This window comes from Ammospiza nelsoni, chromosome 4, assembly GCF_027579445.1.
Source record: "Ammospiza nelsoni isolate bAmmNel1 chromosome 4, bAmmNel1.pri, whole genome shotgun sequence".
NCBI classification, from domain to species: domain Eukaryota; kingdom Metazoa; phylum Chordata; class Aves; order Passeriformes; family Passerellidae; genus Ammospiza; species Ammospiza nelsoni.
The window spans coordinates 46,522,670-46,550,264 of record NC_080636.1 but is presented as its reverse complement, the minus strand read 5'-3'; the positions used below and the strand labels follow the sequence as shown (position 1 = coordinate 46,550,264).

Here is a 27,595-nt window from a genome sequence, read left to right as displayed (position 1 = left end):
GAGATGTGGTGCAAAGTCAGGGTGTTGGGGGAGAGAGATGCAATATAGGAATGTGTCAGGATCTGGGATATTAAAAATTCTCATTATTAATTGTGGTAGCCAGAGAGCTTAACTTCATAGTCTGATGTAGATGCTGCATCTAGAGAAGATGGAGTGGATGTTTAGGAACCAATGAAAATAAAATCTCTAAATTTATGCTCAAATAAAACACTTCATATTCTTTATTAAGGAAGATGACTGTAAGAACACATAAGCACACTGTTCCAGCTATTTCTGTGAAAGTCTGGGGTTTTTTACTTGATTTTTCTTCATTGAACAAGGTCATGTGTGTATTTAAACATATGCTGAAATGACATGTTTCAAAAGGTCTTTTTAAAGACCATTTAATTAGTCTTTAATTCTTGATTTTCTAAATTTGCTGTGTCAAATCCAAAGTCCAACAGCTGAGTAAGAAAATTCAAAGGGTAAGTGAGGGAAACAAAAATTGTTAGCTGACACGAAGAACTGTAAGTGGAGTTTTATCCACCTTTCACATTCCTGGGCCAGAAGAAATGTGTTATTCAGCTATTTAGAATATTTTTGGAGATGAAAGCTTTTAGCTACGTGCAAACTTGAATCTTCATGGTTTGGTAAAAGACTGATATAGAGGTTTTTATTCAGCTTCAAGAAAGGCTTTATTGCAAAACCTCATCACCAGAAACAGCAATTTTTTTCAAGAAGAGATAATGTAGACATATTGAATTTAGTTGGGGGGAAAAAACTAGGTTTTGGAGGCATGTAGGACTTTGTTTTTTGGTCCAGGTATAGGAGTTGGTCCAACAGGCATAACAGTAGGCTGATGCACTCATGTGGGATTTTCTCAATAATTGTACTAAAGGTTCCATAGCCATGGTGGGCCAAAAAGATAAATGGGGAAAGAAGGATATGCCTGAAGGTCCAGCTGCCTAAATAAAAATGCTGAGTAAAGCAGGGCTGGTGTGCCCAGTGGGTTGAAGTTCTTGACCCTGCCACTGCAGCCCCGGTTTTGCCAGCTGGCTCTGCTGAGGGCAGCCACATGAGAAGGTCCAGCTGTGGCCACAGAAAAAAGCTGTTCTGGCCTCAAGGGGCCTGTGGCCACAGGGAAGGGAAGGGCCCTCCCTGACACCAGATGTGCTGCAAAGCCTGCAGTCTGCAAAAGGGCACTATGGTGAGGAAGGCACTTGCCTGAAATTTGTAGGAGGATGCAGAAATACTTGGAATTTCTAGCCCTGACACTTCCCTGCTAGCAGTGCTGCGGGGGGGAAAAACCTTTAGCCATTTCTGTAATATGGCTTTGTGCTTGTAAATGTGACTCGGGAGAGTAACACGTTGGCCTTGTGTGTTTTATTGGCTAAAGTCTATTTAGGGTCTTAGAGGGGTTCTTCTCAGGAAGTGCCACATACGAAACCCTCAAAACTGCAAAGCATCAGTCAGCGTTCAGTCCTGTGTCTTAAATAAACCTTAAATATATCTCAAATATCAGATTGTGCAAGAGAATATAGTGTCTCTAGGGAATATAGTGTCTTGGTGTCTGTAGCAGTGCTTTTTCTGCCATGGCTCTGGGTAAAGAGGTTTTCATTTGCTGTTTGGGCAGTCTTCAGTGATGGGATGGATTTGTCACATCATCCTGATGACTGCATGTGTCTTAAATGTCACACCTGTAAGTTTAATTAGGTGATTTATTTAATTTAGAGGTGTGACATTCCCATTCTTGAACTTCTAATGCTTGCATTTTCTGACTTTATCCTTTTTTTTTTTTTTTTTAATTTTCTGGCACAGACTGAAATGTTCTTACTGATTCAATCCATTTCTTATTACATGGCAGTAGAACTCATTTAATTAAATGCAAAGTTATAAGCCAAATGGGTCCCAAATGTATACTGCTTTAAGAACAAAAATTCCAAAAAGAAAAAATAAAACATCCAAAAAGCCTCACTAGCAAGGGTTTGCCAAGTGTTTGTGGTACTGGGTGCAGAAGAAGCAATGTCTTTATGAGAAAGTCACCCCTGTTCTCTGGGGAAATGCTGCAGGGCCGTGTGTGTGTACATATCCAGCATCCATGGAAAGGATGGGTGGGTGGAGGAGCTTTTCATGGTCCTTAATGCCAGCCCAGCTCTGCCTTGGTGCCCCTGGGTTGCAGTTTCTGGGAGAGGTCTTGGTCTGCTAATTAATTAGTCCTCTTGAAATGGAGTTCAAGGTAACTCATCCCTACAATCCATCTGGTTTTAAAGCTGCGTGAATATTGACTGAGTTATCCCTGTTACTCATTAACCAGTCCTGACAAAGTAACCTGTGTTTCATTATGGTTCTGGTGGTGAGGGAAGGGAGAAAATACCTGCTGGCGGCATTTCTTATCAGTTTTATCCCTTGTACCAATTTGATGTTTATCTCTCATTTGCTGTGAAGTTGGATCCTACTGGGTTTCCATGTTTATGATTCGATGTGTGTTTTAAAGTCAGCATGCTGTTACTTTGTTAAATTAGCCAAGGTTTGAGTAGTGCTTTCCTTAATCCAGTTTTAATTCCCTCTGCTGCGTGTGAGACCATGTCTCTTTTGAGGGAGCAGAAAATGATGTAGTGCTTAAATTACCTTAAAATACTGATTTCAGAAAGAATTAGAATTTTAGCATTCCTTGCTTTGCCTTTAGAAAAACTTTATTTTTGGAAATGTTAGTGTCCTGTCCTGGCTGGTGGCCTTCTGCTGGGACAAGATTGTTTCTTTTCAGTGTCTTTCATCTGGATTTTGGCAAAAGAAGTGAACTGTAACCACAGTAGGTAACACATTTCCAGACAATGCCTTATTGTCTGCACAGGCTGGACGCGGAGACCTTGCATACTACTCAGAATCAAGATTGAATTACCTACCTTTTGGGCATTTTTATGTAAAATGCTCTTTATTATGGTTTTCTCATAGCTCAAGTATGAGTCACTTGCAAGCCATAATAGATTTTGGCTATGCTGCATGATGAAGTGTTCTGGATGCAGTGAAACATTTAATCAAGGCTCCAGGCAGTGCAACTCCCAGTGGTCACCTTAACAGATAGGGGAGGGGAAAAACAGGGAGAGAAAATGAAACAATTATATCACCTTTTTTTTTTTACAGCACTAGGATCAATATTTCTTAGGGACAACAGAAGGAAGTAGCTTCTTTTTGAATTTTTATTTTAAATGATGATGAAAGCAGATTTACACCTGATTTAGGTATAAGGATCCACGCATGTTTGTTTAATGGACAAAGCAAAGCATGTTTCCAAAGTGTGTTGAGCCCTAAGTTTCCAAACAATTTCAAGGCTGATAATCAATAGTAATTCCTGATTCTGTGAGATAAAAGGAAATATTTATATAATCCCTATTCTAAATTACTGCTGTCTTGTGTACAGGGTTGATGTTTTATTTGAAGTGGGCAGTGGTGGGGCCTAGGACAGATTTCACATCCTGTGTTTCATCAAGTTTGACTTCAGACATCAGAATTAAGTCTTTTAAACCTGGCTTTTTAAATTTCTTTTTTTTTTAGCACTTCTCCCCCACATTTTCTCCCCAGCTGCAATCTTCCCCCCTGTTAATAGTGGGGTTCTAAACAACATTACATTTCTATTTAACAGGTTTGCTGGCCTGCAGCACAATAGACTAATGTGATTTTTATTGTGCTAGCATGCACTGGGATTGTGTGCCTCCTGGAAAATGCATTATTCAGATGCCTCATTCAGCCTCAGCTATTGCCTTGTCCCAAGATATTTCCTTTATAAATGGCCTTTCCATCTTGTTGTGAAATTGTAAATGCGCACGATCAGTAGTTCAGGTTTTTCACCTTCCTGAGCTCTGCTATTATTGGGTATTCAAGTCATTTCAAAGCAGAAGTTTTTTGGTTTTTTTTACCCTCAAACTTACTGTTTCCCAGTGATTTAGAGCAGGGTGGGAAACTGGTTCAAGATGAGCTATGGGGTTTTATATTTATTTATATATATATTTATATTTATTTAAAGAGGATTTTTGTTCATTTTTTTCCTGAATATGTATTTCCAGACATGCATTGTACTCTGATCCTTTATGTCCCCATTCCCTTGCCTCTCCAGTTTGGAGGAAGAACCCATGCACTGAGTGTCAGCACACCTTCGCTGGTGTGAGTGGCCAGCCTGACTCCTCACATCAGTTTAAAAAAGGAATCTACCCATGCATGTGTGTTTTCCAGGATTAGAGAATCATTGTTTGCTGGATGAAGAAGAAGGCTGAACTGATGAAGGCAAGGAAAAAACAAATGACTGGTGTTGGCCAGGTTCTTCAGTCAGTTACATGGATGGGGTGAATGAATAGTTGTGTTCTTTCCTTTTATCATCATGAATGATATTGCTTAGAATATTTACCAAGAGAGGGAGAAATAAAATCCTTTCACTTTTATTCAGTTCAAATTGATAATGTGCTGCCACGTTCTCCAGCAAAGAAGAAAAAGCTCCTTAATTTTAAGATGAAGGATCATCTGATGGCTTAGGCATAAACAGAAGTCTCCAGGATGGTTTGTGGGGATGCTGCTCATGGATTCTTAGAGGGGATCTCCTGAGAGAAGGGGCAGTTAGCAAAGGGAAGAAGAATGACTCAACACCATATAAAAATGGAAAGAAAAGCTCTTGCCTCTGCACTCTGTTTGATCTTTGATCAAATAGCTTCAGCTTTTGAAGAGGCAAGGAAGGCGTGAGGCATCTGGGAGTTGCTCCCTCCTCAGCTCGTGTTCTATCTACAGATCTCTGACCCACTGTGTGCCATGGGTAGCACGGCTCCAAGCAGGAATTACTCTGTGGGACTCCCAGGGAAACTTGCTGCTGCCACGGGAGCTCATTCATGTTTCCTGTGTCATCTCTTTTCCTCTTCTCGTTGTCATTTGATAGGTGGAAGAACTTCAGAGAGCTGTCCTGTCTGTAAACCCTCCTGAGTTTGGAGTAAATGTTAATAACTGCAGTAAAACAGAAGGATAGGGTCTGGCCAAGTGAACCCATTAGTTTGTGGAAGGTGTTATGATTGGTTAGAATTTGGCACGTTGCCTTGCAGGGTATGTTTTATTTTACATACCTTTGTAGCTCATAAACTCAGCCACTAAAATAATTTCTTTTTCCAGAATAAAACTCTCATTTTAAGATTTTCATGTTGAGCATGGAACTTGTCTAGCCTGTTCAGTAATAGTTACCTGGGGTACTGGTATTTTTGAAGTGAAATTGGTTTTTCTGCTCTGAGAAGTGAAACTTCATCTTTTGGCAGCTTAATTCAACAAATTACTTTTAATAAGCTGAAGAATAGTTTGTCTTAAATGCTTTATTAGATCAGTGTGCTTTAAAATTTGAGGATTTGATATGATCCCTATATCTTTTAACAGCTGAGATCTATCTGAATGGAGAAAGAACTATTTTTCTAACATCTACATTCAGAGTAAATTGTAGCAGAACTGGTTTTGAGGTGAGCGCTGCCCTGCCTCAATCTGTTCTGAATTTGTTTAGGGAAGAAAAAAACCAAAAACACAAGAGGCTAATTTGAACAGCAAATAAGAATCCTAACAAGATCAAGGCAATTAATACTTCCTCTGCTTTTAAAATGTCTGTGACAACAGGCTGCAGCAATCAAATTGTCACAGATGAGGATGGGCTGGCCATCTGTAACTGTGGCAGGGGCAGGGAGTTATTGTGAGAATGTTATTAAGCCTGTGAAGGAGAAATTTGATTCATGCACAGGGAAATTTGTGGTATTGTTTGGCTTTCTATATTGCAGATCTCTGTGGTTTGTTGTATGCCTCTGTTTTTGCATCTTAGCTTGAGTCAAACATAAAACAAGCACACAAATAAAACTAATAAAAAAACCCCACACAAAGGTGGTTTGCATAGGAATTTATGTAAAATTATTGTGTTTATTTAACAAGGGTTGGTAAATAAACAATGTGTTTTTGTCTGAAGAAAAAGCTCTGAGGGAAAGCTTTGATCTTCAGTCTTTCTACATGTATTAAATGTGAAGGAAAAGCTCTGTACTAGAATTTGTACAAAAGTAGAGTGATTTTGTGGAGATGTATGCATGTGAATTGACCAAAGTTTTCTTTTTTTTTTTTTTTTTCATTTTCCCTTGAACAACACAAGCAAGACAATATAATGAATCTATTAATCCGTTTTCCATCACAGTCTTAATATATTTAGGAGAGTCTGTAACTATTTGTGCTCTCATGACTTCTGCAGAAATTCAAGGCTCTTCAGAGGAGCAAAGCCCCTATCCATCAGTGCCTGGACCATAGGAGAGGGCAGGTTAGAGAATAAAAAAGGTGCAAAGATGCTTAACTATCTTTGCTGTTTCTGTGTTTTATTATATTTGAGTCCTCTGAGTGGCAGTAAGAACTTTTGGTCCTGTATTGAAGTTGCTGTTGATACAAATAGAATTGAGGATTTGTCAGATAGAAAGTGGCAGAAATTGTTGTTGCATGTGCAGTACCTGGAGTGCTGTGGGGTGCTTGGTCTGTGTCTGCCTTTGCATCCTAGATTTGTGCTGAGTGATGAGTTTGAGGTCAGGCAAGAATATTCCTCATTTTAGATAGATTTGGACAAGGAGGTGGCAATTATCACTTTCCATGTAGCCTGGGCATGTTGCTTTCTGCAATCCTACTGGCATGTAATGGTTCCTTTCTTCCAAGGTTTGGATAAATCCCTTCAGCTCCCTTGTGTTCCATCCTGTGGTGTATCTGAGGTTACAAGGCCTTTGGTTTCCTGGATATTTGTTCTTGTACCCGCTGCTGTCACTGGTGGGTGGTGACACACATGGATTCCTTTATGCAAATGTGAAGTGGGATTAGAAAGAAGCTGTTGGTTGGGAAAAGGTTTAGTTTAGATCTTTGATTAAAGCTTTGTGGAGTTTTCTCTTTTTCTTCTCCAGTAAAGGTGTGATAAGATACTCTGCAATCTTCCAGTGCCCCATGGCAATGCAAGACTTTGTGGTTGTGGTTCTTCTTCTTCTCACAAATTAATTTCTCAAAGTGAAATTAATTTGTGAGCTCCTGGATATTCAGTTTACATCCCATCTCATTCAGGATGTATGAGATCCTCTCTTAAATGGAATATAACAGATTCTTGTTTTAGGGAAAATGTGATTTTTTTTTTTCTCAAATCCTTTTTCATAGATGTCTTAGACCAGGCTGGATGAGCCCTGAGGAACCTGTTCTAGTGAGTGGCATCCTCATCCCTGGCAGGGTGGGTGGAACTGCAGCATCTTTTAGTTCCCTTCCAGCCCACACATTCTGTGATTCTGTGATTATTTCAGTGAAATTTCTGCCAATGGTTGCATTCAAGAATCTGACTCCCCAGGTCTACAGTTCTGTTTGGAAGCTGAAGTACTAAATTCTAGCAGAAGTAAAAAGATAGCTTTAGACACAGGTGCTAATTGGACTTAGCCAATGGTGAATTATGAAGCAATACACATTATCTAAGCCTTTTGGATAAGTAATAAATCATGTGTAAATGCTCTCTTAAAATGTTGTATTCTTTTCTAAAAAAATCTGATCCTTATTTGAGAATTTCCTATTTTTCCACCATCTAAAGCACATCTTTGATATAAAATGCAGTTTCTTTGTTTGCTTGTAAACTGATTTTTCAGAATAAAATTACCTCTTTTATTCTTCTTTTTTACACTTCCCTGGAATGTGACTTTATAATTAACTTATTTGTCCCCCAACCCTTGGCCATCTGTGTTCTTGGATCCTCGCTATTTCACATTATTCAAGCTGTAGGCAATGCGCAGCTCCTATCCCAAACCCCCCAGAAGCTGTCACATATTTTTCACATCATTTGTACAAAGGGCAATTTCTCCTCGTGGAAATGGGTTCTGGTGGTGAAATGTCACTTGCAGCTGAAACATGAGCTGTGAATGACATGTATGGTAGGAATAGATGAATTGCAGAGCTGTGCAGCTGCTTTACCTTGAAGCCCTGTCTGGGAAAATGCTGCACCTTGGGGAAGGAAGCAAGAGGGGTGTGCTTTGCCATTCCATGGGCAGGGAGGGCTGGCAAAATCCTTCATCTGCCATTTCTACCACATCTCTCCCATTTCTATGATTGATTGTCACCCAGTCTCCTTGAAAACCAACCTAGGCTGGCTTCTTCTCCCAAAGTTTGTGTCTGGTGAGGTGGTTGTCAGTCACTGCTTGTGATGCTCTGCTCAGCACTCCTTGTGTTTCTGCTGTCAGGGATATAAATTTAACAATACAACCTTCTGGGTTGATCTGTCTCAGGCTGTGAATTGCTTCCTGTACCATTTTTGAGTGTCCAAAGGGATTAAATAGGGGATAAATAAATTACAGCCTTCAGTAAAAGACCCTTGTTCTGTCTCCACTTCCAGCACATATAGCTATTATGTTAATGTTACACTAATATTAATATAATATTTCCTCTGTGTTTGGGATCATCCTAGTGATCAAGTCAAAACAGTTTGGCAATTGGTGCTCCCTATGAAGACAGAACAGAGAAGAAAATGTTATGACAGGGGACTAGAGACAGCAGAAATCCCAGACTTTGGATCACCAGAAATGCCTGTGTTGGTTACATCCAGAGTAGCCCAATCCATATTTTCAACTGAATGCCTGGAGAGTCCTTGTGGATCAGGGCATAGCAGATACTGTAGCATAAATAAGATTTTGTCTGTCAGTCCAGGTACCTTCTTTAAGTCATCCATACCTTTGCCTTGCTGTGTTCTTTAGTACTTTCAGCTACTCAGTTTCTCCTCAGTAGGGTCTTCAGAGTTTGGTGACTGTTTATTGTTTTGGGTCCAAAAGCATACTTTTTTTTTCCATTATAAATATAAAACAGCTGTGTCTTCTTTTTCTATTTTGGAATATTACATTCCAGACCCAGCAACAAGAGAAAATGTAGCTCTGCATCTTTTTGGATTAGCATCAGCAGGGCAGCAATCTTGCTTATGAAAAACTAGGGATTAAGATCACAAAACAACCTTTCAGGAGCTGTCATTCTTCCTTGGAAAGGCATACAAATATGGCACGTGAAGAGAACATTTGTTGAGTTTTGGATAGTCAAGGAGAGTAGATGCTAGTGGGTGCTCCTAAAGCAACGTTTATGTTTGCAATTAGAGGGGAGTTTTGAGAGAGAGAGAAAAGCAGATTATTTGCTATAAAATATATTAAGTGCAAGGGTGTTTTTTTCCCCCTCTCGGAATGGAGAGTTGCCAATACATAAACATTTCAGAGAGAATTTTACACCACCTCATCTTTATGTCAGGCAGCATTTAATGGTTGAACGATCTCCTGCCCCGGCACTTGGCAGTTCCTCTCCAGGGGCTGACTTTGAGGATTACAATGACAGTCTATCAGTGGATCTCTTCCAGTATAAACTAGGCTAGGACCATTTAAAATCAGTTGCTATCAACAAGTCAAATTAACTTTATTTGTGTTAGAGGTTTTCTTAGGAGTATTTTATGACAATGTGGAATTTTAATATCCGGACAAGCTTTTCCTCTTGTTGGTGTGATTTGGGAATGTGCTAATTCATGTGATTAAGAGCAGTTTACCTGATTTCTTTCAGAATTATTTTATTAGTAACGTTCAGGTTCAATCCACATCCAGTGCTCATTCCAGTTTTTTCCTATTCCTTCTTTTTTACAGGTGGAAATAACACTTCAGGATATCAATGACAACCCACCAGTATTCCCCACAGACATGCTTGACCTCACTGTAGAGGAGAACATAGGGGATGGATCTAAAATCCTGCAGCTGACAGCCATGGATGCTGATGAGGTAGGAGCAGGGTTTCAGTTTTGAATGTTGGTGCTAAAAGTGCCATTCTGGACATGATCTTACCTGTTTTCTTCATCCCTTTGTGTGAGTTTGGCCTTAGGAATCATGGCAGTCATTCACAAAGTTCTGTCCAGTACTGTGGAGCTCTAAGCTAACTTTGGAACCAAGATGTTGTAGTTGAGCCCAGTTCCAAGGCGTGCAATAAAATTAATCTGAGACAAGCCTTGGAGAACAAGTAAAACTGTGATAATGCCTGCTTGCCCTTTGACTAGACCTAACAAAGACCAATATTATCCCTTCCAAAAGAAGGTTTTATTATACCAAAAAGTGGAGAAAAGAAATAACGATAAAATGTGTGCTCTGTACGTGAATTTGTTTGCAAAAGAGTTTTGCCCTCTGAGAGTCATTATTATGAGAATGCTGCAAATAAGGTGCTATGAAGAAACTACCATGCTGTTGGTGCTTTCATTTATTTTAGAAACTTAAATTATAAAAATATTAATCATGTTAATTTTGTTTGCTCAAACTATTTCTTTCCATGAAGAGAATGGCTAAAAAGTCAATATAATCATACAAAAAGTTTGTGTTGTCATTAAAATACAGAGTTACACTTGACAACAGCAAGCAGTTCTTGTTTTCCAATAACAGGGTGATTCAACCTCCTTAGGAGAATTTTATTGCTGGCCTTTTTTGTGTTAGCTTGGTTAATCTTCCTGTGATTGTTAATTGGTGTACTTAATCTTACTACTACAGAGGGAACCACAGGAACACCCCTGGGAATGGTGCAAATGTGTTGTAAATATTTTGGTTTTCCCTTTGTTTTCCAGTAGTAGCCTGATACACAGACAAAACCCAGGATTTTGGAAAGGTGCACTTGTGTAACAAAAATTCTAGCTGCTTGTCTTTCTTTTAGGAAGTGGGAAATTCTGAGCTACCCCTCTGTGGTGTGGTATGGCAAATGTATCTAAGATTATAGCAATAGTGCTCCAGCCTCTTTAACCATTCCTGAACTCCCCATATCTATTACCCCTTCTGCATAATCACATTCCCGCATCCAGTGGGAAGTGATTTGCTACCTTAGAGAGAAATCAGTCAGTGTTTTTATCAAAAGGAATGATTTCAGTTGCCCTGCCAGAATATTTGTAACTCCAGCTCTATACAAGGAGCCCAAGTTTTCCTAGTAATGTGCAGCTTTGGGCTGAGATACCTTTTTATTCTCCCTTGCCTTTTGAAGGGGGAGGGTTTATATTGAGGGCAGAGAATAAACCAGTATCACACATGGCTGTGGCTTTAGCTGCACTGTGTTAGGAGGACTCTGGTCAAACATGAGGTGAAGAATGTGATCACTCTGAAAATTCCCGTGAGATGTGGTGGCCAAGCCACACAGTTGTAGGAAAGCCTGTGGCACACCTGAGCACACAGATGGAGCACTGCACCTGCTGAAGCCTGTTTTCTTTCTAAATTTCCTTTTATCATTTAGCTCAGTCTGACTCTTTGAAAGAGAGCCCCAGAGAGAAAGTTTGGCATGGGGCACTCTGGTAAGGTCAGGTAACTAATGCTTGTCTCTCCTCTCACAAATACAAGCAGGTGTTTATCCCTGTTAATTTGCTTTTTTAGGCAGGAGCATCTGAAACAGCCCTAGAATTCCTTTCCACCTTATCTCTGTGATCTGCTGTTCGTTGCAGAATGTTACTGGCACATCAGCAGCACGTTTCAGCTGTCAAACCTGAGCTCTGGCCTGGCACCAGAGGAGGGCACAGTAAATATCTGCTTGCATTTCCAGGCACCATCAGCACACAGGGTTTAGAGTGCTGTATTTGATGTTAGAGGCTACCAAACCTTCAGTGTCCTTAAGCCTGTCTTGCAAAAAGAAATGCATGACATTTTTCTATATAACATTACTTTTCCTTAATTTTCCTTTCAACCGAAATGCTCAAAGTCCATATGAATGCTTCTTTTTATCCCCCAAGAATAAATTAAATTTTGTGACCCAAAAGCAAATGCTTTTGACTTGCAGCACAACCCAAGAGATCAGAACTGTGATTTTAATGATGTGTGATTTGTCACTCTGGGTTTTTTTATTTACATGGGTAAGAAGATTTCCATGCAGAAACTGACCTTTGAGGGGCTGCTGCAAGCACAGCCTCCATGAGTTTCTCCTGACCACGAGCTGTGGCTGGAAGTGCTGCCATATGGAAGCATCCCTCTGCTTCCATGCCTCCCTTCCTCCCTCTCCTGCTCCCTCTATCCCATCTCCAGACAGCAAGAAAGGCAGAGCTGATCCCACTGTCAGGGATGTAATTTAACCTTCCAAGATAATAAGGATCAATGTTTATTCTTGTTTTAAGAGGTCACACTGCTCGGTGGTTTCAAACTAAAACAGGTAACAGAGTTTTTTGGTATTGATTGAAGAGTGGAGCATAAAGTATCTGGGTAATCTCATAATTTCACGTCTCATAAATAAAAACTGTGTGCATGTGGGGCTGAAGCAGGGACTGGGCAGGAAGGCTGTTTATTAAAGGAAACCATTCTGAAAAATAATCCCCGAGCGCCGTTCCTGGAACGATCCTCATCTCGCTGCGAGTTATGATGTGGTTTTCCTGGCGAGCGAGGCGATCTGACCACTTCTGTTCTGGCTTAGGGAGCCAATGCCCTGGTGACGTACACCATCATCAGCGGTGCAGACGATAGCTTCCACATTGACCCCGAGTCGGGGGAGCTGATGGCCACGCGGCGCCTGGACCGCGAGCGCCGCTCCAAGTACTCGCTGCTGGTGCGCGCCGACGACGGCCTGCAGTCCTCGGACGTGAGGATCAACATCACCGTCAGCGACGTCAACGACCACATCCCCAAGTTCTCCAAGCCTGTCTACTCCTTCGACGTCCCAGAAGATGCCACTCCAGGTAAACAGGACGTGGAAATACTCGCGTGGTTGTTTTCTTCGTTTAAAGCTGGTTTTGGATGCAAGAGTGCTTTCTGATGCTTCAAAGGGAGGTTGTAAACTAAAAAGTATTTAGATCAAAAAAAAGTTTTCAAATACTGGGCTCTACTACATGTCTCCAGGTGAGAAATGAGTATTACTTCCAAGATTTTATACAGGTTGCTAGTTCAAAAGCAGTATCTGCCAGTAGCATGTTAGAAACTTATTCTAAAACATGAATAAACCAAGGAGATGCAAATTGTTTGGTGTTAGCTTTCAAGCTTTTATTAGGATTTCTATAAGCATGGGAGTCTTCAACTAAGGTTACCCCCAAGCCTCCAACTTTTGCACTCTGCCCCACAGTCTGTGTCCCAAAATTTGGTGGTGTTTCACATTAAAGAATTACAGTGCAATCAGCTGTGCCTCAGGAATCTGATCTGGAAGTAATTGAGATGTCTGTATAGCACAGAGTGCTTTGATTGCTGATCCCCAGCCATGCTCTTTTCTCTCAGAGCCTTGAGTCTCGGTCTGTTTCAGCAGGGATAACCCTGGAAAAGGCAAGTCTAATTCCCTCCACATTAAAATAAGATTTCTCTTGTTAATTGTTTACAGGGCGTACATTAGTGCTTTATACCCGGCTCAGCAGTGATGGATGCTGAAGGAACAAATAGGCTGATTTTGTATTAAAGTACTGCATCTTCTCCTGCTCTGCTCTCCAGAAGTCTGGGAGCAGCTGGCAGGCTCACCCAGTGGGGAAGGACCATGAGGTTTCCCCTTTGAGGTTCCACTTTCTATCCCAGAGAGTAACTCCCATTCCCCTTGCAGTTAAAGAAACATTAAAGCTTGAGATCATCAAAAGGATGTGAAAGATATCAGCATATCCAGCTGGATTACAGGGGGTTACAGCACTCTTCTTTTTTCTGATGATTTAAGCAGTTTTCATTGTCCCGTTGCTTGAAAGTAGTTAACTGTGCTGCACGTAGTTCATCTGGTTCCAGGGAAAGGAAACCTAATGATTTCTTTTCTTGGAAATGAACTGATCTTAATTATAATTAGTGTTCGAAATACTAAAAAGTGACACTTGATTTCCAAACTCTAGTCAGATAGGTCAGCTATGCAGAAATGAAAACACTGGCACCAACTCACAGGGTGTTGAATTTCAGAAAACAGCAGAGAACAGACCCCTATAAGGTTTCTAGTTTTCTAACCACAGTTACCCTGCAAAGGCTCTGTTTCAAAAAGCAGAGCTGGGTTGTGCGGTTTGTACTCGCATATTGGGTTCTGCATTTGGAAAGAAATGTCTGGAAGGTTCCAGAACTTGTGATTGTCTGCAGAAAAGGGGGGGTCCTTTGAATCATACTAAGGCAATGCCTAGCAGGACAAAAGGTATTTTTGCCCCTGTTGATATCTAGTCTGCATGAGGATAAAAACCATTCCTGGCCATTTCTTTGAGTAAAAGCAAGAATATGATGTCTCTTTCAGCTTGAAAAACCTTTTTCAATAGTTATTCAGACAGTGTTGAGGCTTCAGTTTCTCTGGGAGGTTATCTCTCATCTATGGATCTGCTTGATGCAGAGCTGGTTCTGTTGTGCCACGCAGGGTCCTTGGTGGCAGCCATCCTTGCCACCGACGACGACTCGGGCATCAACGGGGAGATCACATACACCATCAGCGAGAATGATGAGGAGGGAATCTTCTTCCTGAATCCCGTCACCGGGGTCTTCAACCTCACCCGGGCCCTGGACTACGAAGCACAGCAGTACTACATCCTCACCGTGCGTGCTGAGGATGGGGGAGGCCAGTCCACGGCCATCAGGGTGTACTTCAACATCCTGGACGTCAACGACAACCCACCCGTGTTTGGCATGGCCTCCTACAGCACTTCCCTGATGGAGAACCTTCCACCCGGATCCGCCATCCTCAACTTCAGCGTCACCGACGCCGATGACGGTAGGAGCTCCCTGACATTCCGTGCCTGTGCTCCTAAATCTGTGCTTCGCCTCAGCAATGGGTTAGACTTACTCAAAAAAGGGAAAATCAGGGCTACCTGAAAGTTGCTGTTGTCGTGTGCTTAAATTCGCATTTAAATTAGACCTCAGTCTGCCAAGCTTTTTTTCTGAAAGTTTGTTAAAAATGCTGAAGAGGGTTGTGGTAATATCAGATGTTATCTGCAGTCATCTTAAATGCACTATAACTTTTATGTCTGACATGAAGTCTATCGTACAAGTTGTTGATAGTGGAGGTCAAAAAAAAATACTGAAAGAGATCTTAGGAAAACTTCCATTGGAATGAGCTTTAATATTGAGATTATTTATGGGATCTAGTGGGTGTTAGTGTGTTGAGTGTAAAAGGTACAATTTTTATAGCTTGCTTAACCATTTTGCCCTACAGTTTGTGCCCAAAGAAGAAGAATTACAGAATATGACCTTGAAATGCATAAACAACATTCCATCGTGTACCGCATTTTCTGAAGTGTCCGCAGACATTACCCTGTGTAACTTAATGCAAAACTCTTCATAACTCACAGTGACTTTACAGGTGAAGGTTATTTTTGTGACATGTTGAGCAGCCTTGTCTCCTCTCGACTTGACAGGGGCTCAGTGGAGCCCATGGAAGTGTCTCACACTGAAATGTGCTTCAAGGACAAAGCCCCTACGTGCTTCAGGGAATCCCTCTTTGTGCACCTAAATTGACTGTGAACCTATCCAGGTTGCTCAGCAAAGCAGTTTTTCCTCAGGAAATGCTGAGTTGTTGGACTCCAACATTTTTGTGGGGAGATAAATTTTCTGCTGATGGATGGAACTTTCCATGGTAAAAAATTTGTAACTGGTTTTGAGATTGAGCTGAGGAAGGGAGAAGAGATTCTATAGGATAAGCCAACAAATCAGAAGTCATAACTTTGTGATACTGGCTGTTTTTGCATTAATCCCTCTTTCATCACACTCATTAAGGCTTTTATTTTATGTAAACCAAACAATTTGGAGCAGGAGCTTGCTTTTGTATCATGCAGACCCGGGCAAGGGATTGTTCCTCCAGATTTGTAGATAAATGGGTTTGTGTCTATCTCCTCTTTCCTCCTATCTTATTTTCCTGTCAGGACTACAGCACTTGGTTTCAAACCTCTTTGAAAGTTAATTTCACTTTGCTGTTATGAGTCTGTTTTCCTTTTCTCTTGTACCCCATACATTAATTTCCATCTGTGCACAGTGGATGGGAACTATATCATAGCACTGACATATCAACTCAATTCATCACACACTCAGTTATTAAGGAGGCAAATGAGTACTTGAGGAGCAATGCAACGAGAAGTCAGATATCTTGCCTTTTATATTTTCTGGCACGCTTGCTTTCCTAGCAGGCTGGATGTAAAATTAATAGGGCAGAAATATCATTCCAAGAGCATGCCAGGTTGAGTTCTCCCATAGGACTGTAACTTAAGCAAATGTTATGATCTATTGTTGTTTCTGTTTCAAGCCCAAACTTGTTATCTCGTGTTGTCTTATGTTTATCTAGAGCACAGAAATAGCTAGTGCTAGTATTATACTCTTCTCCATGTGCTCACAGATAATGCACTCAATACAAATATAATTTCGTTGATTATTTGTTACATGATCCTATAGTTTGAAAGAGCTCTGAAAAGACATTGTTTTATAATGAGGTATGGCTGTGGTTTTAGAATAAATACTGATAAAAGGCAGAAACCTGCTGATAGTGAAAATACTCAAATTTTCATTTTCTTGTTCAGCACACCCCTTGGGAAACAGCAGCTGTTTATCTCAGCTTAGACTGTTTCATATACAGGTCCATAGCAAATATCAGCTACAGCTCTTGGATATTTAATAATATAACAATATATATGAAAGAACTCAGTTACCTTAGACTGATTCACTTTGAAATTCAGATTTTATTTTTTCAACAAAGAATTAACTGGAAAAATCTCAGAGGAAGGCACACACATGTTTGTCAGTTTGTTAAAATTTTGCTTAGGTATTCCTCCAGGCAAAGCTGGTGTAATTTCCCAGCTGAATTTTACAGGTATTTATAGAATGGCAGGGAGGAAGCAGTTTTGTTGGGTTTTGTTTTAGTCTTATTAGTAAATAAATAAAAACAGAAACAAAACCCTTTAGAGGAACGTTATCATGAAATTGGTGACTCCATGTCTGTCCTTTCAGTGTTTTATCAGATGAACCCTAAGATTAAATAAACCCAAAGTTCAGCAAAGAGGATGTCCCTGCATTCTCCTTAAAAAAAGCCCAACTCCAAACCTTGGAAGGGGGAATGGATGAGGTGGACAATGCCAGCTTGAACATGCTTTGTTTAAATTAGAGAATAGTTCATTAAGTGCCCTTCCTGGCTCCACTGATATTTAGGCAATTCTTCTGTTTCATGGTTTAATTTATATCAGCATTAGCAGATGGAAACCTATGAGAATACAGGACAAAGAATGAAATGTTCATGGAGGTGAGATAAGGAATAACAAACTAAATTTTTCTTAGGAATAAACACTATAGAAAACACTGGAGGGGAGAGGGGGAAATAGAGTGTAAAGTTATTTTCTTTTGCAGGCCCCAAACCCTTCCCATCTCCAAAAAAGTACTTTACTGAAATCAAGGCTTTCATACATATAATTGCTCATTTGAAAATACAACTGAACAAAAAGCAGAGTAGCATTAAAGTCTCACCATCCTTCACTCGATCAAAGTAATGGAGAAACACTAATATCTGGCAGATAAATGTATTAATTTCTTCAATTGCATTCAAATATTTTGTCTTTCACGTTTGGTTCTATTCATTTTATAATTTGACTCCTACAGGAAAAAAGAGAAAGATGCCAATTACAGTAGCCACTGGGGGAAAGACACATAAGACTAGACTTCTCAAGTCTGAGCATAATAAACAGCAGAGATTAATAAATCTAATGCAGGGATAATTTTATTATCAAAGCAATTCACTCAGAGAGAAAAGAGCTTCTGAGTAAAATGACAAAATGCACAGCAATCGGTGAAGTGGGCAGCTTTCTTTGCATGAACAAGCTAGTTTGAGAGGTAAATTAGTAAGTAATGGTTGGTTAATTTACTAATCCTAAACATAGCCTTGAATATGCAAAGCAAGAGCAATTTTGAAATTAATTAAAATAGGGGTAAGATAAATGGCGGAGAGAACTTCTTCCACATTTGGATGTTCCCAATAATTAGTTGTTTGGAGTGAACTGTGGAATTGATACAGTAGCCGACATTATTTCCCACAAAGAATATTAAAGGATGTTTCACTGCCCTGTCCCAGGTTCAGGATGCATTTCCCCTACTGGAACGATAAATCTCTCCCCTGACCATAATTGCTGGTTATGTTTTGATCATGAGATGAGTGAGGGCTGTTCATTTAATATTTTGGAATACCATGCCTTATATGGGAAGCATACCTTTCCCCACTATTCACTCTTGGCTTGCTCCAGCTAGGCTTGGGAGTTTCTGCTTGTGGCTTTCTTTAATTGAGTGGAAAAATTCATTAAATAATTGCATTAATAATAACGTTGCTTAGTTGAACTGGGAAGAATGGAGGAAACCAGATGTTCAGTGAGCAGAGAATGACTGAGTCTTGGTTTCTGAAGGAAAACCCTTCAAATCCTTTATCCCTAACTCTTGTAGATGGGGAAAAATTACTTGTGGTGCCACCGTGGAGCTCCTGCTGAGTGAAAAGCGGAGATGAACCCTGCCAAGCGTTCTCTCTGTGGCCTCTCCAATTAACATCCTCCCTCTCTCTTTCATGTATATGATCTTGTCAGAAAACAACAATTTCAAGGCTTCTGCTGCACTGTGAAACTTTGGCTGAAATTAACAGATGGATTCAAAAAGTGGTGGTGAGGAGGCTGAACACTCAACATGGTTGTACAGTCCTTATTTCTGTGGGAAAATGAAGGAAAATTTCCTGTGGAAATGAGGCCAGAAATATTGATACTTAGGGCGTACCAGTGGAATGAAGTCACGTTATCTACCTTTCTTCTCCCTGCCCCACCAGGTCCCAACTCCCAGCTGTCCTTCAGCATCGCGTCCGGGGACAGCGCGGGGCAGTTCGGCATCGACAGCTGCGGGGTGCTGAGCATCCGGCAGCCCCTGGATCGGGAGAGCCAGTCCTTCTACAGCCTCGTGGTGCAGGTCCACGACATGGCCCTCCCGCCAGCCTCCAGGTACACCAGCACGGCCCAGGTGTCCATCATCCTGCTGGACGTGAACGACAGCCCGCCGAGCTTCACCTCGCCCAGGCTGACCTACGTGCCCGAGAACACGCCCATAGACACGGTGGTGTTCAGAGCGCAGGCCACGGACCCCGACAGCGGCCCCAACAGCTACATCGAGTACAGCCTGCTCCCGCCCCCAGGAAACAAGTTCAGCATCGGCACCATTGATGGCGAGGTGAGGCTCACCGGGGAGCTCGACAGAGAGGCCGTGGCCAACTACACCTTGACCGTGGTGGCCACAGACAAGGGCCAGCCGTCGCTTTCTTTGTCTGCGGATGTGGTGGTCATGGTCCTGGACATCAATGACAACAACCCGCTCTTTGCCCAGAAGCTTTACAAGGTGGAGGTGGCGGAGAATACCTTGACAGGGACGGATTTAATCCAGGTGTTGGCTGCTGACGGAGATGAGGGGACAAACGGGCAGGTCCGCTACGCCATCGTGGGCGGGGATGCCAGCAATGAGTTCCGGATCGATTCTGTGACGGGGGTGATCACTGTGGCCAAGCCTTTGGACAGAGAGAAGAAGCCCTCTTACATGCTGACCGTCCAGTCATCTGACCGTGGGAGCAGCCCCAGGACTGATACCACCACAGTCAGTATTGTCCTGAAGGACGTCAATGATTTCATTCCCACCTTTGAGCTTTCCCCCTACTCTGTGAACGTCCCTGAGAATTTGGAGACGCTCCCAAAAGTTATCCTTCAGGTGGGTACATACATTTATTCAGCAATAAATATATGTCTCTGACCATTACTGGCATGCCTACATGGTATTAATACACAGTGTCCTTCCTTCAAAATTGAAAAAGGGCAAAACAGTGCAGAAGTTGCCTCTTGGCTTTAATTGAATTTGCAGTCTTTGTTGTCTTGTTTTCCTTTTTGTGTGTGTGGGTGGGTTTTTTTGTTACCAAAAGTTAATATTATTCTTTGGAGTTCTGTTTGTGTTTTCTCTGCCTATCCTCACACCTCCACTGGGACTTTGAGAGTCTGCTTTATCCTCTCATCTCATTCTCAACTTCCATGCAACAAATCTCTCAATCTGGTTGTTGCCTACATGGGATGATGCTGTGTGCCAAATATTCAGAGAGAGCTAAATGGAATCCTACAGCAGGACGTGCAGCGCTTGCTCTCATACACAGCTTAGCTTATACCAGGTTTTCACTGAGCCCCAACACAGTCTTACTGTATTTACACTTGAGAAAAATAACTAATAAACTATTTAGTGTTTTCAGACTACACTTTTAAATCCACCACCACGGTGTTAAGTATTCTAGTTTCCAATTACAGCTAATTTATACTTGTAGCATTTGCATTAATTCAACCCGTTCATTTGGATTATGACCATAGAGAACACTTCCTCTGTCCCAATATAGCATTACAGTCCTTGATGCCTGTTCTGTGTGCATTGCTTGTGCAGGTTGTGGCGAGGGATGACGACCAGGGGCTGAACAGCAGGCTGAGCTACGTGCTGGTGGCTGGCAATGAGGAGGGAGCCTTCACCCTGTCGGGCAACGGAGAGCTGCGCCTGGAGCGCAGCCTGGACCGCGAGGCCAAGGAGCAGTACCTGCTGCTGGTCACGGCTGCTGACGCAGGTGAGGCAGCCAGAGCTTCTCTTCTGCCGAGCTCCTGTGGGAAACATCGCGTCTGGACAGAGAATAAATGGTTTTGTGGTGGTCTGAAACTTCAGTGGGTGGAGGTCGGGTAGTTGTGTTGAATGGGGATCTCCGCGGGGAAAGCCGGGCTTACCTGATGTCAAAGGGAATTTGGTTTCTGGGAATCAGGATTTTATTCCTAGGTCCAGTTGTCTGCTGTTGGTAATGCTCACTACTGATTTAGGTAGATGGATTTTTGCCCTGCCGTAATTTGTGATCCTACCTAAGTAATAAGAACTTTATGCATGACTACAAAATTTAAACGGCAGTAGAACCCTGTATAATGCTGGCATCATGAATGTCACAAAGGTCACATCAGTGGCCAGAAAACAGCTATGGACTACTCAGTTAATCTTACTGAAATCTTAGCCCTGGAAAGAAATAAGAATTTGCATTTCAATATTTTAATATTCTGCTTTGCTCAGCATCCAGTCGTATCTTTGCACCACAATACCAAATGCATTCCAAGTTCTGTCATTTAAAACGGGATGTGAAGTCTTGTTATGAAGATTAATTGCAGTTTCACTTGAGGTGTCCAAGCCCAAAATGTTGGTTTCAGATTTTGGTGTGAGTATTATTAACAAAGACTTCCTGCATCATACTTTGGACTGATCTCTGGTCTCCCATGGTTTGATGGATTTAATTTACTGCAGAACTTGTTCCTGCTTTCTAGCAGTAAAAATAGAAGCAGAGCCGACTTGTTGACAAGTGAATACAGTTTTGTTTTCTGCCATGCTGTGTGCAGTGTCTTGTGCCAGTGACAACAGCTATGGCTTGTATTTTCCTATTGCAGCAATGCTCAGGTATTCCACTGTCTGAGCACAGCTGAAGCTGAAAAACACAATTTTAAGGCTTGAGGTATCATTTGTCTTGTACTTTGGCTAGGGGTAACTGTGTGCTTTATGTTTTTTACACTGGCTTTCTATTACTCTGTAGCCTCAAACTGCTCACTTGTGACTTGGACTCGCTTGGCCTTTGATGTCCTTATGTTCCTTCAGAAGCTGAGGCTGGATTTGTCTTGATGTCTCTTTGGTCTCTCAGTCCAAGCTGGCAGAAGTCAGTGAGGGCTGTACAGAGCAAAACACCCAAAGACTGAACTGATAAAAGTGATGTCATGCAGCCAGCAATTATTGACTGTCCTTCTTGGAAGCGGGAGGGGAGCAGAACTCAGCTGTGCCCCACGCCTAGCACGGTGTGTAACCAAGAGTTTTACCAGAGCACAGGCTTTACCTAGCTTCTGGTTCCTAAAAACCCCACACAATCCAGGAGATTTAACCAGCAGTTGAATCCAGCAGTTCCAAATGAAAGTATTTACCTGTGTTGGGAGATGTCTGAGTTTCAAGTAATCCAGGGAGACATTAATGCATGAAGTGTGCATGGGACCTTTGCCATAAGTGGCTGACAAGAACAGCAGCATGTTTTATGAGTTCCTGTGTTTAAACATGCAGATATCGCACTGATTAAACACTTTGAAACTTCCTTTTTAAATTTGCTATGTTCTTGTAAAGCTAACTCACAAGTTCCCATGCTCTCCTGCCAGTGTTAAAATGTACTAGCAAGTGTGTTCAGCAGCAGCTGTTCAGTAGTAACTTCAAGCTAAATGTAGCTGCTCTACTGTGCTTCAGTTTGCAACCTGACTAATCCACAGCTGGTGTCATTTGGGATAATTTTCAACCAGGCTGGTAAATAACATTAGCTGTCATCTTCTGGTTGCACTGAGGACTTGTTCTGAATTCATACCAGCAAAGAATACATTGAAAACTATGCTAGTCATGATGTATCTAAATCACAGGAAAGTGGAAGTCTTCAGTAGAAATCAGTGGCAAAACTTAACTTGATTTCATGCAAGTGGGATGGGAACCTTAGTCATAGTAGATATCCAGGTGGTACCACACTGGCTGCTGCTAGTCAGTGCTTGTTTCATTAAATGGTGTATTTCCTGCCACACTAGCTAAAAAGGTGGGAATGACACAATCTTGAAATGGATAATACAAGCATTTGGAGTATTTATGTTCTTGAGCAGCTGCTAAATGTTTATAAAAGAAACTCTCGCAGGCATGTCCAGCTCTTTGCCTAACATAACCACTTCTACTGAGTCTCTTAGTTTGTGTTTGTTTGATAATTCCTAGTAAGAAGGACTTTGCTTACAGACCATTCATCCAGAAATACTCATGCAATACAGGTAGGGAAGCAGTGCCTCACAAAGTGTTGGAAAAAGCAGACTTGTCTGAAATTGTCCACATCCATATTATATTTGAAAATGAGTCAAGGAAAAGGTAATATCCTTTGCACTTTGAGGTTGGCTTTTATTAGCTGTAACCAACAGTCTTTTCAAGTAGTCTTTAGCAGCCCACAGAAGAGTCTTGCCATATATGGTGCATCAGATTTAAGATTTGGGGGATTTTTACAGATAAAAATCATGGTACACATCCAGATGCAGTTAACTCAGAAAAAGTCCATCAAGAGCAAAATACTGTCTGTCCAGCCCTCCTCCCATTTTTCTTAGTGTCTGGATATCAATTTTTATAGGCTACACTGACTGGTTTGAAGCATTCAGAGATGATATCCTGCTCCTAAAGAAGTCTATGCCAACTCTTCCTGTTCTTTCCAGGAAGCAGACACAATACATACTTAGAAGCACCCTTAGGCATAAGAACAAATGGATTCCCAATTTAGTTTTGGCTGTCTTCCTGGTCTCCTTATCCATAATCAAGGATTTCTTGCTTTTCTTAGGTTTATTTTCACTTCATCAAGTTGTGGCTGTGGATTCTTGCTGTGTTACCTTAGCCTGTGTAAGGGAAGCTGCTGGAAGAAGGATGACCTGTAATTTTTCATTATTTTTATCTCAAGGTGTCCATCCAATGCACATTTAGAGATTTACAGCATGTTTTGGCAGCAGGTACGCTGAGTATAACAGCAAGGGAAGGATTGGGATGTGGTAATGTGTGGAGCCAGCGTGGCTGCATAGGATACAGTGCCTGTGCCCTCAGGGATCTCTGTGCTCTTCCACTGCACACTGGAGTGCTCTCCCAGAGCAGATCTTAGCCCTGGGCATGTGAGACTCGTGAGTGATGAAGAGCTGAGCTGCTCATAAGCGCTGGGGACAGGTCAGGTGGGAGATCAGTGGGACCACGTGCCCCAGCAGTGGGAATGCGGGCGGTTGTTGAAGTGCTTTCCCAAGCAAGGGCTGCCCTCAGGCCCAGGGAAGTCAGTCGTGATCCGTGCACTGTCCTGGCTCTGGCCCAGCTACTCCTTGGCCTTGGCTGCTAATCCTCCCCCTGCTCCTCAGGCTGGATCACGGGTTGGTGGAGAGTCCTCCCTGCGTGCTGGGGGAGGGAAAGGACGGACAGAACGACTTCTGGGACTCAGCTCAGTGAGTTGTGTCTGTGCAGCCTGCCTCGTGCCCAGCTCCACTAGGCAGGCTGCACAAAGGGTTGTGATTCCTACCTTGGTTTGTCATCACTCTTCCCTCACTTCTGCACTGCCACCCTGCTCTCCCTGCGGCTGGGCATTGGATGCTCGGCCGCTGCTCTAGGCTGGGGGATTTATGAGGACACACAGAGCATCCATCACTGGGAACATTCAGCATCTTCCAGAGCTGTACACCTGTGGCTTTGGTCAAGAAATAGAACGTAATTCAACCCCAAAGCTCAGCCATCCCAATTGAGAGACCCCTCTCACAGCTCAAGCTGTAAGGCCAGAGTGCATGAATTATAAATACAGCGACAGGCAAGGTGATGGACTGTGGAGTAACAGGATAGTGCTTGGATTGCAGATGCTGCCCCAGAATGTCTGCTAACATAAATGCCAAGAAACCTACACACAACTATTTGAATGTGTCTTCACGGGTCTGCTTGTTCCACATAAATCTGCTCTGCTTTGCTGTACCTTTCTTCATGGCAAAATGGTTGGGAAAAGGAACTTTCTGCCTTTTTTTTTTTTCACCCCATCTGGTGGGGATGCGGCACTAGGTAAACATTCAACTCTGGCAGCATGACAAGAACTGGCGCAGCTGCTTTTATCATCCGTGTCTTTAACTCTTTGAGCAATTTTCTGGACAAATGTTAGCATTCCAACAGTCCTCCTCCTTATAATTATTGATTGCAGGGATGTGGAGTAGCACATCTGGAAGCCTGCTCACTGCCCAGGACTACTGTTTAAATAAACTGCAGCCACCATCTCTTAATTGGGTTGGTCAGAATGGCACATTGCCACAATAAAACCAAAATCAAATTGTGATGTTTCTAATTAGAAGCTGTGTTCCTGTGTTTTGGGTTTTTTTTAATTTCATTTGCTTAAATAACCTATTTACTGATTTGGATAAATAGTCCTGAAAGAAATGAATCACTGAACTGGTTATTATATTTAGTTAGCTGTGCTCTGTATACATCCCTGGCCTGCATGAAAAACAACCATATGTTTTTTCTTTAGGAAATGTTGGTCCCCAACTTATGCATTCTTTCCTTCAAGAATGTAGGAGGGAGACCAAGCAGAGAGGTTATATCCTTCTCAGGAATTCTCTTCTGAGCTTGGCTTTTGGTTCCCTTCAATCCTAAAATCAAATGAAAGATGACAGTGCATTTGTGTTGGTTTTTTAACACATTTCAACAACAAAAGGACATCTGTATTTTGTAGTAATGTTTAGAAAGTCTTAAGACTCAACATAGTGTGAGATTTAACTGGCTAGACTAAAAGACACTTGTACACATCCTGTTTCCTTAGCAGACACTGTATTTATACCTAACCCAGAACCTGCAGTGTGAAAAGGCATTGTCTGAAAGGAATTAATTTTATTTTTAGAACAAATTTAGCTATCTTAAAATTTTGCTGCTTTCAAAACATACAGGCAACTCACTTATTTCAGCTAGAGATGCCCTGTTTGCCATGTTTTCTGTGTAATATCTAAATACACCCATTGCTGAGGCTTTGGGGAGCTAAATGAAGCTGATTTCTGCTCACCTTGGTGCTTAGCAGTTGACAGAAGGATTGCTCTCTTCTGTGGCCTTGTTTTATGGCACAGCTGTTTCAAAATGAATTTTGGGTTCCGTCCCAGCTCCATTTATTTCCTTGTATTCATGGAAGCTCTTCCTTGTGTCAATGCTGTCTGCTCTAGCCTAGTTTTAGTGGTTTTCTGTTTCACTGTCTTTATTATTTTTGCTCTTTTAATACTGATACTAAAACTGTTGATGCAGTAGTTCTGCCTGATTTTTTAGAATTTATTTCTAAATAAATAGGGAGAACTGAGATGGTGACACTCATCAATGAGTTCATAATGTTCATATTGTCTTGCCATCTCTAAAATCAGGAGACGAGAATTGAGAGTGGCATTTTGTGGTTGTGGCAGTCTAATAGCAGGATCTTACCCTAGCACAGAGCCTAGAAACTATTAGCACTTTGACATTATTTTTGAAATAACCGGGTATAGCTCTTAAAAAAAAAAAATCCAGGTTAATTTATTTAAGCTGAAAAACAAGCAAGAATATGATGTTTAATACTTTAACATTTTCAAGTTAGGAAGAATTGTCTGGTTTTCAGTTTGCAAGCTGTTGCACTCCCTCCCTTACCTCTTCATTCATCCACCTTGCTCTGATTAGTTTGGAACTTATACATCAAACTTAATTTTCAATTGTTCTTCTGCTTACATCACTTGCCTATGAAATTCTGTTTCATATCTGCTAATGAGATCTCTGAATGTAATCTGTTTTGCAGAAGAGTACTTGGAGTAGTTGTTAAGCAGTTTATCAGCCTTTGAGAAATACTAAAATTTTTCTAGCCTTGGTGATCTTAAACAGTTTTTTAAATTAAACATTACACCTTATAAATTGTAAGTCTGCTAGCTCAATCTTCAAATAGAAAGCTACAATTTCAGGAAGCCTTAATTGCAAGGATAAAGCAAGTAAAACATGCACATATGGCCTGAACACTTAGCCTGCTGGTTAATCTTCTCTGTCTATACAGGGTGTTTTTAAAGCGTAATTCAAAATTGTGCATTACAGGAATTTCGCTGTGGGATATTCAGGAGTCACAAGCTGTCAAAAATTGCCTTAGTCAGCAGCCCCTGCAGGAGCCAGCTTCTCTGTTTTTACTGTTTACAGCAATAACTTATAACAAGGAGGAGTAATCTGGTGGTTTTAAGAAAGTTTTTTTTTTTTTAATGGCTCTGCCTTTCTCCTGAGTTGCAGTTCCACTTTCTTTCAATCTCGCTTCTGCCACAGAGGCCTTGGGTGGGACTCATGGCCATGCCCACTCTTTTTGCAGGCACATGGAGATCATAAAATGATTTTGCCTTGAAGGGACCTTAATCTCATTGAATTCCAACCTGCTGCCACAGTCGGGGGCACCTTCCATTAGCCCAGGTCTCTCCAAGCCCCATCCAAACTGGCCTGGGACACTGCCAGGGATGGGGCAGCCACAGCTTCCCTGTGCCAGGGCCCTGCCACCCTCGCAGGGAACAATTTCTTCCTTGCACCCTTACAACCTGTAATGTGCCACCTTTTGTATGAACATTAAGTTCAGAATTTTCCTTAGTTGTTCTCATTTTGAAACATTTGGTAAAGGCAGCTTCTTGCTCTGCAAATAAATGCATTTCTGGCTAAGAAACGTGCAGTATGTACGTGTGAGATTGTTGAATATCTTGAAGCTGTGCTCTATATATATATATTATACTTTATTGCATGAGTTTTGTTCTCAGTCTGTGTCTGTGTTCCTGTAGGTCTGTAACAGTGCTCCAGCTTTTTTTTGTTTTTACTTCTCTGGGTTAACAGCTGCAGGAAACTGCTCCTGATCAGAGGAAGAAAACAGGGATAGGGAAATATGTATATACACTAGAGGCTTTAAAATTGTCTCTCTGTGTGCCTGCAACTCCTGTTCTTTCAACAGCACATTACATTCCTTGCAATGTGAAGTTGCCCCTGTCCTGAAGCTCCAAAGCTTAATGAATTCATGGGATGCAGTCAGTCAGGAATTTTGGTATCCAAATTTCAAACCCACGTGGATAAGAGCAGATGAGAGATCC

General features: G+C 41.6%; 1 protein-coding gene across 1 annotated transcript in view; it reads left to right on the top strand.

The window, feature by feature from the left end:
- FAT4 (FAT atypical cadherin 4) overlaps nucleotides 1-27,595 on the top strand; it is a 120,246-nt gene that overhangs the window by 51,100 nt on the left and 41,551 nt on the right. The window contains exons 2-6 of the mRNA XM_059470900.1: nucleotides 9,645-9,776; nucleotides 12,418-12,679; nucleotides 14,296-14,646; nucleotides 18,712-19,634; nucleotides 20,346-20,520. Of these exons, the coding sequence (XP_059326883.1) occupies nucleotides 9,645-9,776; nucleotides 12,418-12,679; nucleotides 14,296-14,646; nucleotides 18,712-19,634; nucleotides 20,346-20,520 (1,843 nt within the window). The remainder of the gene's footprint in view (nucleotides 1-9,644; nucleotides 9,777-12,417; nucleotides 12,680-14,295; nucleotides 14,647-18,711; nucleotides 19,635-20,345; nucleotides 20,521-27,595) is intronic.